Raw genomic sequence first — 13235 nt, 5'->3', positions numbered from 1 at the left:
AGTCCAGGGGCTGGAGAAAGTGGAAAGAGCCAAGGTAGAACTGATATGAGGGTTTGGAGCATGCTTAGGGGCCAGAGACAGGTATGAGGGGATAGGACAGGTGTGAGGGGATGGGACAAGTGTAAGGCAGCAGGGCAGAGGTAAGAGGATGGATGGTGTGAGGGGTTGGGGCAGGTGTGAGGGCAGGTAGGGACAGAGACATGGGACAGGTGGGAGGTGGCAGGGCAGAAGTGAGAGGATGGATGGTGTGAGGGATTGGGACAGGTATGAGGGTTGGGGCAGGTGTCAGGGGATGGAACAGGTGTGAGGGGACGGGACAGGTGTGAGGGGTCAGGGCAGGTGTGAGGGGATGAGGTAGGTGTGAGGGGACAGGGCAGGTGCAAGGGGACTGGACAGGTGTGAGGGGATGGGGCAGGTGTGAGGGGACGGGACAGGTGTGAGGGAACGGGCAGGTGTGGGGGAATGGGGCAGGTGTGAGGAGATGGGACACATATGAGGTGATGGGACACGTGTGAGGGGACGGGCAGTTGTGAGGGGATGAGAAGGTGTGTGAGGACGCGGCAGGTGCGAGGAGGTCGGGGGCTGCCACATTCATTCATTAGTACTTATTGGGCGCTTACTACGTGCAGAGCACTGGACTAAGCGCTTGGAGTGGACAATTCGGCAACAGCCCGCCCACCCCGCCGAGAAGCAGCGTGGCTCGGGGTCAAGAGCCCGGGCTGCGGAGTTCGAGGTCGTGGGTTCTAATCCCGCTCCCCCCGTTGTCAGCCGGGAGACCACGAGGCCAGTCCCTCGACTCCTCGGAGCCTCAGTTCCCCCGTCTGGAAAGGGGGACGAAGTCGGAGAGCCCCAGGCGGGGCACCCTGATCCCCCGTTAACCCCTCAGCGTCGGGAACCCAGAGGAAGCGCTTAACAAATGGCATCGTCGCCGGGCCGGGCCGGGCCGGGCCGGGTCGGGGCCGGGGAGGGGCAGGGGGAGGCCCGGGCGAGGCCGCCGCCCCGTCAGGCCCCGTCAGCCCGGCGTGGGACGTTGGGGATGATTGACGGGCCGCGCCCAGGCCACGCCCCCCGCCCGCGCGCCCCCCACCCCGCCCGCGCGCCCCCCCCCGCCGCCCGCGCGCCCGCCCGCCGGCGCTGGCAGGCAGCGAAGGAAGGAGGCGGAACGTGAGGGCCCCCGGCGGGCGGGGGGGAGGGGGAGGGGGAGGGAGGACGGTCCCTCCGATTGGCTGGGCCCGGTCAGCTGACGGCGGGCGGCGCTCTGATTGGAGGGCAGTCCGGGCCCCGCCGCTCGGGCCGTTTCATCCGGGAGAGCGAGCGACGGAGGAGAGGAGAGGAAAGGAGAGGGAGCGTGAGGGAAAGGAGAGGGAGAGGGGAGCCGCTGCCCCGCCGCCCGCCCTCACCGCCCGCCCTCACCGCCCTTTAAATGAGCCCGGCCCCGGGCGGGCCGCCGTCGGTCGGAGCCCGGTTGTGGGCTGCGGGGCGGGGATGTGCCTCGGGGCCCGGGCCTAGCCCCCGGCCCTGCCCCCGGGGCGGCCGTCAGCTCCCGCTCCCGCTCCCGCTCCCGGCGCCGCTGCCGCCATGGGGAACACGGTGACCTGTTGCGTGTCCCCGGCCGCCAGCCCCAAGCTGAGCCGGGGCCCGGGGGCGGCGGGAGCGGCGGGAGCGGCGGCGGCGGCGGCGGCGGCGGGGGTCCCCGGGGCCCGGGCCGCCGGGAGGACGGGCGCGCGGAGGCCGGCCTGGAGGCGGAGGCCGGCGGCGGCGGCGGCGGCGGCGACCGGCCGGGGCCCCACCTGCAGCACATCAGCGACCGCGAGTTCCCGGACGGTAAGGCCGCCTCCCCCCTCGGGAGCCCCTTCTCTCATCCATTCAATCTCCTGAGCCCTTTCGCTGCACTGAGCGCTTGGGATGGACAAATCGGCAACGGATAGAGCCGGTCCCTGCCCACTGACGGGCTCACAGCCGAATCGGCGGAGACGGACGGACAAAAACAAGACTCACAGTATTGACACGTGTGGAGCTGCTGCTGCTGCTGCTGATGATGATGAGAGTGGTAGCGGCTGATCGATCTCTCCCCGCTGAGCGCTGTGCTAAGCGCTGGGCGCCCCCTCCTCCCCCCGTGCGGATGAGGTCACTGAGGCCCGGGGAGGGGACTCGGCGCCCGGTGACGCGGCGGGGTCGGCACGGGCGGAATCGTAACCAGGGCCTCCGTTAAGCGATGTGCCAAGCGCTGCTCTGAGCGCTGGGGAGGAGGCAAGGTGATGGGGTGGTCCTCACTGGGGCGCCCAGCCGTCATCCCCCTCTCCCCTCGACCCAGAGGAGCGAAGCGACTGGCCCAGGCTCACTCGGCAGACCGGCGGGATTGGAACCCAGGACCTTCCGACCGGGCTGCGCCGCCTGGCCGAACACCCCCGGGGGTGGGGGAGGAAGAGGAAGGGGGTCCCCAACCCCCCCAAGCCTTGGGAAGCCCCGTGGAGGGAGGGGAAACGCAACCTTGCCATGGAAAACCACCTCCTTGCCAAGCGGCGGGGCCTAGTAGAAGGAGCCCAGCCCCGGGAATCGCGTGGATCTGGGTTCTAATCCTGACTCTGTGACCCTGGGCGAGTCACTTCACTCCCCTGAGCCTCTCTTAACCACATCTGGAACATAGACATTAAGACCAGGAGCCCCATGTGGGGCATGGACTCTGTCCAAACCCATTAGCTTGTGTCCTCCCCCAGCGCCCGGCCTACGGAAGGTGCTCAACAAGTGCCGTCAGAAACAAAAATCCCCTTTCGGGGGCTGTGTTCCTTTGTATTTATTTTGATCACCCTATTTATTTTGTTAATGAGGTGTACATCCCCTTGATTCTATTTATCGTGATTGTGTTGTTTTTGTCCGTCCGTCTCCCCCGACGAGACTGTGAGCCCGTCATTGGGCAGGGATGGGCTCTATCTGTTGCCGAATTGTCCATTCCAGGCGCTTAGTGCTCTGCGCAGAGTAAGCGCTCCATAAAGATGATTGAGTAAATGAATGATTGAAATGCTGGGCAGAAAGGCCAATGCGTGGGTAGAAACGGGGTAGGGCGTCCGTGCGACCAAGGGCAGGCTTAAGAGACCTGAGGAAAACGAATCCAAGTTTCAACCAGATAAAGGCCTCTAAAACTCTCACAACTCAGGAGACAGAGAGCAGGAGTCCCGTTGACTGTGTTCTTTTAAAAGTCCCCTCTCAGTGTTGAATAGGCTACCAAAAGGTGACTTACTTCTTTGCCACCGGAGAAAACACCGATTCACCCAAATCTGAAACGTTGGGTTCGGTTCTTGTTAGCGCACACCGTTGGAAGAGTGTCATCAGGTAGAGAGAAAAGTCGCCTGAAAACGATAGGACTCCTGCAGCCTGAGAAAGGAACATGTCATCCTGAAGGCTGGGGACAGGGTGTTTTTCACCTAATTTCGTATTTGGTCTTGTAATGCCAGACTGAGGGGACAAGCAGAAATGAAGTCGGTAGGTTTAAAACCAACCAAAGAAAGCCCTCCTTCCTGCAGCAGTTAGGAAGTAGAATTCGTTACAGCAAGAAGTCGGGCAGGCCCCCAAAAAAGTAGTCTCGAAGAGTTTGGCGGCATTCTGGAATAGGAGGTCAAAGTGGGTTACTAGAGGGAAAATTGGGGATGCGGAGAGGGAAAAATTAGGGATGTGGGGGTGGTACAACCGTAAATATTAGTTGCCTGTCAAGAAAGACCCACCGGCTAGTGTTCTCGTGCCTCAGTCAGAGACGGGATTCAGATCCGAGTGGGCCACGGCTCCAGTTCAGCTGAGGTGGTCCTCAGTGATGCACTACCCAGTTACGTTCTTACAGACCTCCAGGTTATCAAGAGTCATGCTCTCCCTCGCTGATTCTGAGGAGAAAAGGGGTTAAGGGGAAGACGGTTCACAAACTACTGAAATAATCCTGAGCTTCTGTTGCATCTGGTGAAATCCAAGAAGATGGTAGAAAATGAAAAAGCTGATTTCAAGCAGTTTATATCGTCTGGGGATCTAACCTTTTATTTGTACCTATTAACACCACCTAGGTAACCAATTTAACAGTCTTTTGACAGCTTAAAATTCACCCATCACTCTTTCCGGTGAACATTGGAGTGAGTTTGAAAACAGTTGCAGATTTTTTTGTAAACCGAGAATAGGGTGTGTCCCTTCTGGTGCGATCTGCGAGTCACTCAGTGCAGGCCCTAAACTCAGTAGTTTCTCGATAAATACCTTTCGATTGTCCATCCTGTATTCATGACCTATTTGGTTCAAATTTTGTGATGCAGTTCGGTGATTCCGATAGAAGTAGTCTATAAATAGCATTCCTGCACAGAGCCACATGATGCCATAATCAATTCCGTGGCTAGAGAGTGGTTACTTTGTCCAATCAATAGTATATAAGGCTCTTCTGAGTTCAGAGTACTGTACTAAGTTCTTGGGAGAGCATAATACAGAAGGCATGATCTATGACCATGTAAAAAGGAGTTTACAATCTAGCATGAGACAGGCATAAAATAATTTACAGACAGGAAGTTCTCAAATAGAGTATGAAGAATGATGGATACGAAAGTGTAATGGGGTCCAAAATGCCATCTATGATGGTGCAGAAAGGCAGTGACAGCGCAAAGGACGTAACCTAGGAACTAGATAAATTGATCCGAGAAATCCTTTTCTAGATGGGATTTTGAAGTTAGGGAAATCTGGCACCTGGCAGGTTTGAGGGGAAGAAAGTTCCAAACGAGGGAAAGGATGTGAGCACTTTGAGGGGAGTGTCAGGGAGGAGGCCCCGTGAGATTGTGAGAAACAGTGTGAATGGACTGCCTGGAAGCTAATGGTCAGTTTGTCTTTGATGTAGAGATGAGTGGGTAGCCTTTGGAAGTTTTTGGCAAGTGGAGATGTATCAATTTTATTTATTGAATGCTCACCATGTGCAGAACACCATACTAAGTGCTCGGGAGAGTACAGTAACACAGAGTCAGTAGACACGTTCCCCGCCCATGAGGAGTTTAAGACTCTAGAGGGGAAGTCGGAGGTTAAAATATACGGATGTGTCCACGAGTACTGTGGGGTCGAGGGTGGGGCGAATATCAAATGCTTAAAGGGTCCAGAACCAAGGGCAGAGTGAATCGGTAATAATAATGACTGTGGCATTTGTTAGTAGGTGCTAGGCACTGTACTAAGCGTTGGGGTGGAGACAGCAAATGGGAATGGACACTGTCCCTGTCCCACGTGGGGCTCGCAGACTCAATCCCCGTTTTAGAGATGAGGTTACTGAGACCCAAAGAAGTGAAGAGACTTGCCCAAAGGCACATAGCAGGCACATGGTAGAGCCGAAACTGGAACTCGTGACCTTCCGACTCCCAGGCCCGAGCTCTATCCACTAGGCCACCCTGCTCCTCTTGCCGGCCTAGAAATGTGATCCGAGTGGCAGAACCAAGGCGTAGGCTGGAGAGGGGAGAGGCTGGAGGCGGGGAGACCGGTGAGGAGGCCGACACGGTCAGGCTGGGATTTGACAAATGTCTGGAACAAGGTGGTGGCTGTCTGGAGGGGAAAGGAGGTTCCGGAAGTGTAGAGGGAAAAGCCAACAGGATTTAGCAGCAGATTGGATTTGAGATTGAGGATTCAAGAAGAATACCAAGGTCGCGGGCTTCGTTCGGAAAGGGAGGGGATGGTGGTATTGGGGCGCGGGAGACTTAGTTGAAGCAGAGGATTTAAGGTGCTGAGTTGAGTTCAGCCCTCTGTTACGTTGCAGTCTATCTCAATGGCATCCGTGTCCTACCGGGAATGCCTATTTTGGCAATTCTTAGGGGTGCACAGCCCAGTTCCAGGCACTTAGAGGAAACACCATGAAGTATAAAACATAGTTCGTGCCTTTGAGGGATTTATAATGGGAAAGAGATGACATAGAGACAGTCGTTTATAAGGCGAGCAGCTATTAAATATGTGAATTTAAGAATCTGTAACAGTTAAATGCCTGGGTGTTCTGAGGTGGCTGATGGGATGGCATAATTTGGGGGAGTGAATCCTAGAATGCCTCCTGAAGGAAAGCCTTGGAGGAGGGTAATGAGGGGGTAGAGTGTGAGGAAGCTAAAGTGGGGGGCTGTTTTTCGGGTAGTTGGGGGAAGGGGCCCTGGGGGAGGGAGCCTTTTCTGCAAGGAGCTCCTCCTCCCCACTCTTCCCCCACCCTCTGGGCCTACCCTTTCCTTCCTCCTACCCTGTCAGTCTTTCCTTTCTTCTCCACGTGGAGAGTCCCGGGATAGTTCCCTCTCCCTCTCTTCTCCTCCCCTCTTCCCCCCACCCTTGGGATGCAGGAATTTTGCCCTTTCTAGGATTCCCCACCCCCAACTCCCCCATAGAGTTTGAGCCTTGTGCCCTTCAGGAGAGAACCACGGCTTTGCCAAGAATCCGGGACTTCTCCGTAGTCCCACCAGGCGTAGAGCGGTAGTGACCGCCCAGAGGAACTCTTCAGTTCTCCGAGAGGTTTGTCTCGAAAATGTTGATTTCGAGCTGTCGCAATACAGCAGGACCGAGGAGTCAAATAAGATGTCTGGACTCCAACGGTGAAGTCATGATTTACTCCATAATAGGTTCCATTGATCAAAGCTAGGTCTTTCTAATCTCTGCTAACACTGAAGGAAGGAAGGAAGGAAAAGGTGGGGTGTCGCAGAACGAAACGATTGTACGAATTGAATCGAGCCAACCCATCGCTGGGCCAAAGCAATTTACAGTAAAGGAAACTTGCAGAGGAAATTCATCACACTTGAAATTCCCACTTTCATAGTGTTCTATCCCTGTCGCTTCCTGTTCAGTAGTCCTTCATTAGATCACGGTCACAAAACGTTTCCTTTTAACCATAGGAATTCAGAACTTCTAGGACTGTATAATTACTTCGGCAAGATCTGCTTCCACTGGTCTCTTGTGAAATCTGCTCAGAACCTGTCTACTTTTGTTGTTGTTACAGGTGTGGAGGGTGGATCTCACTTAAGTTTAAACCTTGGTAACTGCGAGAAATTTTAAAACTCTTTCTCCCTCCTCCCCTATAGCAGTATTTCCTGCACTGCAATCTTTAGGCTTAAAAATGCTGAAACAATATAAACGTCAGTTATTCCTTTTGCTTTTGGAAAGGGTGATTTATTTATACACTACATCGTTTTCATTTGCAGAGAAGTAAAAGTAATTAAGACTGTCACCCTACTCTTGAATAAATCTGTCTAGCTTCTCAAATTCCTATGGACAGCAGCATTTCAATAAGGAAAATTCTAACCAACGCTTCAAGCTTCGAAATAGGGTAGGCAACTTCTGGGTTACAGTGCTTTCTAAATGACTTTTTGAGACTCGGCCCCTCTAGAATCGTAAAACCTTATCTCTCTAAGCTTCTCGGTTGAGTCTCACTTCACCTTCGCTAAAGGCTAATTACTAAACTTAGTTTTAAAAATATTGAGTAGTAGAATTCACCCAAATGTTAGAACTGGTTTACGGGTCCTAGTCGTAACCGCGTTACGCACTTAATGTGTGCAGAGCACTGTGCCTGGGACAGGGAAAATTACTCTGGTAAGCGTCAGATACAGGTTCCTTGTCCTTCGTGGGGAAGTGGCGACAGACCAGATAGAAGAGATTGAATAATAGAAATACGAGACAGCATACAAGTCCGGTGATTAAAGGGGACCTGGAGACACTTTCCTCTACTTAAACCCCCCAAAATCCCATTTGCTCAAGGCAGCCCGGGAGCAGAGGACCCGGATTTTTCAATAAGGAGACAGGGTTCCTTGGGTGGGGTGGAGGAAGAGGGGGGCCAGCTGGTGGAGAGAGAGACTTACGGTCTGTTCTGTGTGTTTTCATTGCGCTAAAACCTGTTGAATGAGAGACGATGCCTGTCTCGACAGAGTGCAGTGTGTTGTTGGAAGAAACAGGTGTGTGGCTGAGGTGTCGGGCAAGATATGTGACACACGATTTTTCCTTTACGGGAGGAGGGACTTTGGGAGTACAGCTCCCGCATCGGAGAACTGACTGTCATTTCTGGGGGATAGAATAAAAATAGTAAAAGGATAAATGACCGGCGCCTTCTGGACTCGTGTCATAAATGGTGCCCAGAAACTACATCTAGAGTCAGAATCATTTTCTCATAGGAACACCATTATCCCTGGTTCTGGGATCAAGGCATACCTTGTTTTTTACCAAAATTACTCAGGAATGTGCACTCAATCTATGACATTAATGTATCGTCTTGATATAAGTCACATAGTAAGAAAGACGTAAGCTGTTGTGGGAAGCGAACGTGTCTTCACTCTCCCCAGTGCTTAATACAGTGTAGTTACCTCTCAATAAATACCATTGATGATTATAATAAAGTATGGTACAATGTCTGTTATCCCTGCGTATAAATGATCTCTGATTTTTAAAGCAAAAAATATGTTCATGGGTGAGATTTCCTCTCCTTCCTTTATATTGTTTCACTGCCAGTCTGACCCCTTCCCCAGTCATAGCATCTCGGGTGGGGAAGGGGGTTGTCACGTTCTCTCTTTTCCCCCTCAGCCGCCCCCCCCCCCCCAGTCCCCTACTTGCAGCGCCCGGAACCACCATCTATCCGGGGACCCGGTCATAGAGAGGACGATGGCACTAGCAGTTTCTTTCCAGGCCTCTTTCCTCTCCTGCCTCAGTATTCCCAGCGGTGGAGTCTCAGGACTGCAAGCGGGGATGCGAAGAGGGGGACTCCTGCTTGGGACAGTGGAGAAGGGGTCAGCTTGACTGGGTGCAAAAAAGAACTGGGCACCAGCTGAGTTTAGTGGGTGGGCGGGGGGGGACAGTGGTGACGGGAGTGGATTTGGAGGGGATACACAAAAGCCAGTGATTGAGGAAACACTTTTCGGGTAGAAGGGGAACGAGAGATCCTATTGCTAGGTGAAGACACCAGGAAGCGTCGACACCTCCGTCTTCCCTCTGGTGAAAGGCCATAGTCAGATAAGTGGATTTGGTGCCCTAAGAGGCAGCGTGGCTCGGTGGAAAGAGCCCGGGCTCGGGAGTTAGAGGTCACGGGTTCTAATCCCGGCTCCGCCGCTTGTCAGTTTATGACTTTGGGCAAGTCACTTCACTTCTCTGGGCCTCAGTGACTTCAGTTGGAAAATGGGGATGAAGACTTTGAGCCCCACGTGGGACAGCCTGATCACCCTGTATGCCCCCCAGCGCTTAGAACAGTGCTTTGCACGCAGCAAAGCTAACAAATACACCATTATTATTACTAGTTCTGTACACTTGGTCCCGATGGATAAAGCTCAAACGCTCACTTTAGAAACGTCGGCAGTAACACTCATCTGAACTCGAAAACTCTTAAGTCGAGGACTGCCTGTTGAGTAGTGAGGACTGGTATATGATTGTAGGCATCCCAAAGAAAGAGTTTATTATAAAAAGATAGTTTCTTGGTCTGTTTGAAGTCTTCGGGAACTTAAAAATGATCACCTTTGCATCCTATCCTGATGTTAGATGCCCGCTTGATCCCAGCAGGTGAGGACTGTGAAATCAGAGGAGAGAGGATGCCGGGGAGTGCTTATTATGTCTTGTGGGGGAGTGTTGAATCTTGGCTGAAATACTGAAATAAAGTTAGCGGTTTGGGTCCTGAAGAGACTGAGCCTCACTCAGTTGCAAAGTATTTGCTGAGCCCCGTGGAGGGGCAAAGCACTGAACTAGATATCTGCCCCACCCTCGACCCCTTAGCACCTAGGTATTATAAATGACTTATTTATATTAATATCTGTCTCTTCTTTCAGAGTGTAAACTCGTTGTGGGGAGGGATTGTGTCTCCTAACTGTTGCATTGTACTCTCCCAAGCTCTTAACACCTTGCTCTAAATGTTCAATACATGCTAAAAAAAACTAGATGTTTGAGCTATATATTAAACAGTTAGCATTCCTTCTCCTGTGGGACAGGGACTGTGTCAGATCTGATTATCTTGTATCTACCTGGGGATTTACCAAAGTATTCATAACAAAGTAACTTTCCCAGATTGCCCCATTGTATTGGGCTTGGAGGCAGATAAGGTGGTGGTGCCGTCTGTGGAAGTGGAGCTCTAGGGTGGTTAAGAAAGTTAGACTTCATCATTTTGAGCTCCAGGGGATGGTGGAAGTAGCCGTAATAGCAGAATCAGCCTGGCCTAGTGGAAAGAGCACAGGCCTGGGAAGAAAAAGACCTGGGTTCTAATCCCATCTTTGCCGTTTGCTTGCAGAGTGAGCTGGGGCAAGTTATTTCACTTCTCTGGGCCTCAGTTTCCTGATTGGTAAAATGGGGATTCAGTCCCTGCTCTCCTCTAACTTTGGCTGGGAGCCCCATGTGGGACAGGGTCTGTGATCCAATTATCCGGTGTCAACCCCACCGTTTAATACAGTTCTTGGCACGTCATAAGTGCCTTAACATGGGTATTTATTACGTGTCCACGTGGTGCCGTACACTGTATTAAGCCCTTGGGAGATACAGAATGAAGAAGTGGCCCACGTTTCGTGTGCTTTCAAGGAGCTTACAGTTCATTCCATCATTTTGGGTGCTCATCGGGTGTGGAGCACTGTACCAAGCACTTGGGAGTGCTTTCCCCTCCCCTCCCCATCCCGCCCAGCCCCTGTGGGCCGGGGAGGATGATGGTGGTGGTGTCTACTAAAGTGCGAAAGTTAGCGGCAAGTGTGGATTTATGGGGAAAAGAGTGACTTTTTTTATGGTACTTATTTTTAATGGTATTTATTAAGCCCTTCCTTGTGCCAGGTAGTAAGCACTGGGATAGATACAAGCTAATCGGGTTAGACACAGTTCAGGTCCCACATGGGGCCCACAATCTTAATCCCCATTTACAGATGACGGCACTGAGGCACAGAGAAGTTAAGTTGACTTATGCAAGGTCACACAGCACCCAGATCCTTCCGACTCCCAGACCCGTGCTGTATCTACTAGGCCACGCTGCCGTCCTAGACGTTGTCTACTGAAGTGGGAAAGTTAGTTGGAATAATGAGTTTATGACAAAAGAAGAGGAGTTTGAGATGTTGGCAGGACATCCAAGTGGAAATGTTCTGGAGCCAAGAGGAGATGTGAGATTGCTGGTCAGATGACAGATCAGGGCTGGAGAGAGATTTAGAAGCCAGCTGCAGAGAGATGGTAGTTTAAGGCGTGTGAGCGGATGAATTCCACAAATATAAAGTAGAAGGGTTGGGAGCAGAGCCTTGTAGGGTGCCACAGTAAGAGGATGAGAGACAGAAGAACTGTCTAAACTGAGGAGCAAATAAGAGGAAGAAAGAGAAGAGTGGCATAGTTTGACAGCAAAACTGAAGCTCCTCCTACTTATGTACTTATCTATTAATTCTGTATTATTAAATCATTCTTTATAATAATGCCTGTCTACCTCTCTAGGCCTGTAAGCTCATTGTGGTCAGGGAGCATGTTTAATCAGCTCTGGTACTGTACTCCCTCAAGAGCTTAGTTCAGTGTTCTGGCAAACAGTAAGCTCTCAGTAAATACCATTGATTGGCTGATGGGATTTCAAGGAGGAGGGAGCGGCCCACAGTGCTGAAGCCAACCAAGGGATCAGAGAGGATCAGGATGGAGAATAACCCTTTGGACTGTAGGCACTAATGAGAACCCCCAACCAAAAAAATTTCCTGAAGTCATACTGGCCTAGGGAATTCATCTTTCCAATCATCTCCTGAATATGTCAGAAGTAGTCGAGCGGTTGGAAACAGAATTTTTTGCTAATAGTTTCACCTGGCAGTCACCTTTGAAGACGTGGGACGAGTCTGAGGCCAGTCACGGAGACTCTGGGACCGAGACCTTGAGAGAAGGAATGGATTTTAAATGCGAGAGATTTGCGCAGCACTAGTTGCTAAGTTATGGTTACTTAGTAACCATACTAAGTACCATAACCTAGTGCCTGATAGGCTCGAACACGCTAGGGCATTAAGAAGTTGCACGGGGAGCCACCTTGGTGGCCACTGTGGTTTCATTGCCCACATCGCGCCGGTTGTTTTCAAGGATTCCCGTGAAGCTCGTCCATTGTGGGAGCCGCCTTTTGGTCAGGCTCAGTCGATCACCAGTGTCCGCTGAGCACTGTCCTTTTGCAGAGCATTGTACCAAGCACGTAGAGTAAAGAGGCAGAAGACGTGAGCCCTGTCAGGGTTTCACAGTCTGACTGGGACGACCAATTCAAGATAATGGACAGATGGAGGGAGAAGAGGTTGGGAGCCCTGTGTGGGATATGGACCGTGTTTGACATGGTTCTCTTCTACAAAGTCTGGGACTTCTGCACATAGGGAACCCTTAACAAATATTATTATTATTTTGTGACTAAGTGAATATTTGAATAGAGAGGAATAGTGGGTTTACAGTTGATACTTTGCAGTGTGGAGACTTTAGGCCAAAGCCTTTTTACAGTCTCTCAATGTGTCCAAAACAGAACTGATAATCATATTTATTAAGCGCTTAATGGTAAGCAGAGCCCTGTACTAAGTGCTTGGGAGAATACACTCTAACAGTTGGTAGACACATTCCCTGCCCACAGGGAGCGCAGTCTAGAGGGGAAGATGGTCATTAAAGTAAATAAATTATGGCTTTGTACATAAGTGGTGTGGGGCTGAGGGAGGGGTGAATAAAGTGCAAATCCTGGTGCAAGTCCTCATCTTCCCACCAAAATGCTCCCCATCTTTCCCATCACCGTAGACAGCGTAAATGTCTTCCCTGTCACACAAGTCCATAAGTTTGGCGTTATCCTCGACTCTTCTAATTTAATCTACGTATTGAATCTGTCACTAAATCCTGTCAGTTACACTTTTGCAACATCGCCAAAATTCGTTTCTTTCTCCATCCAAACTACTGCCGCGCCAACCCAAGCATTTAGCGTTTCCATCTCGACTCAGCCGCCTCTCTGACCTCCCTGCCTCTGTCTCTCTCCACTTGGTTCCTCGCTTCGCTCACGTGCTCAGATCATTTCTCTCAAAAAAAAGTTCAGTTCACATCTCTCCACTGCTCACAAGCCTCCAGTGACTGCCCATCCACTTCCACGAGAAACAGAAATTCCTTTTTGTTGGCTTTAAAAGTACTCAAACAAGCTGATTTCCTACTACCACCAACAGCCCACTTGCTTCCCTCTCCAAAGCCAACCTGCTCACTGTACCTCAATCTCAACCTGTCTCACTGCTGACCCTTTCCCCATATCATTCCTTCTGGCCTAGAACTCCCTCCCCCTTTAAATATGTCTGATCACCCCTCTC

General features: G+C 51.6%; 1 protein-coding gene across 1 annotated transcript in view; it reads left to right on the top strand.

Moving 5' to 3' along the window:
* Positions 1 to 1399: 1399 nt before the first annotated feature.
* CCNYL1 (cyclin Y like 1) overlaps positions 1400 to 13235 on the top strand; it is a 58402-nt gene continuing 46566 nt past the window's right edge. The window contains exons 1-2 of the mRNA XM_029069257.2: positions 1400 to 1698; positions 1743 to 1824. Coding sequence (XP_028925090.1) covers positions 1579 to 1698; positions 1743 to 1824 — 202 coding nt within the window. The 5' untranslated portion in view covers positions 1400 to 1578. The remainder of the gene's footprint in view (positions 1699 to 1742; positions 1825 to 13235) is intronic.

The sequence above is a fragment of the Ornithorhynchus anatinus genome, chromosome 7, assembly GCF_004115215.2.
Source record: "Ornithorhynchus anatinus isolate Pmale09 chromosome 7, mOrnAna1.pri.v4, whole genome shotgun sequence".
NCBI lineage: Eukaryota > Metazoa > Chordata > Mammalia > Monotremata > Ornithorhynchidae > Ornithorhynchus > Ornithorhynchus anatinus.
This window is presented reverse-complemented; position numbering and strand designations above follow the sequence as displayed.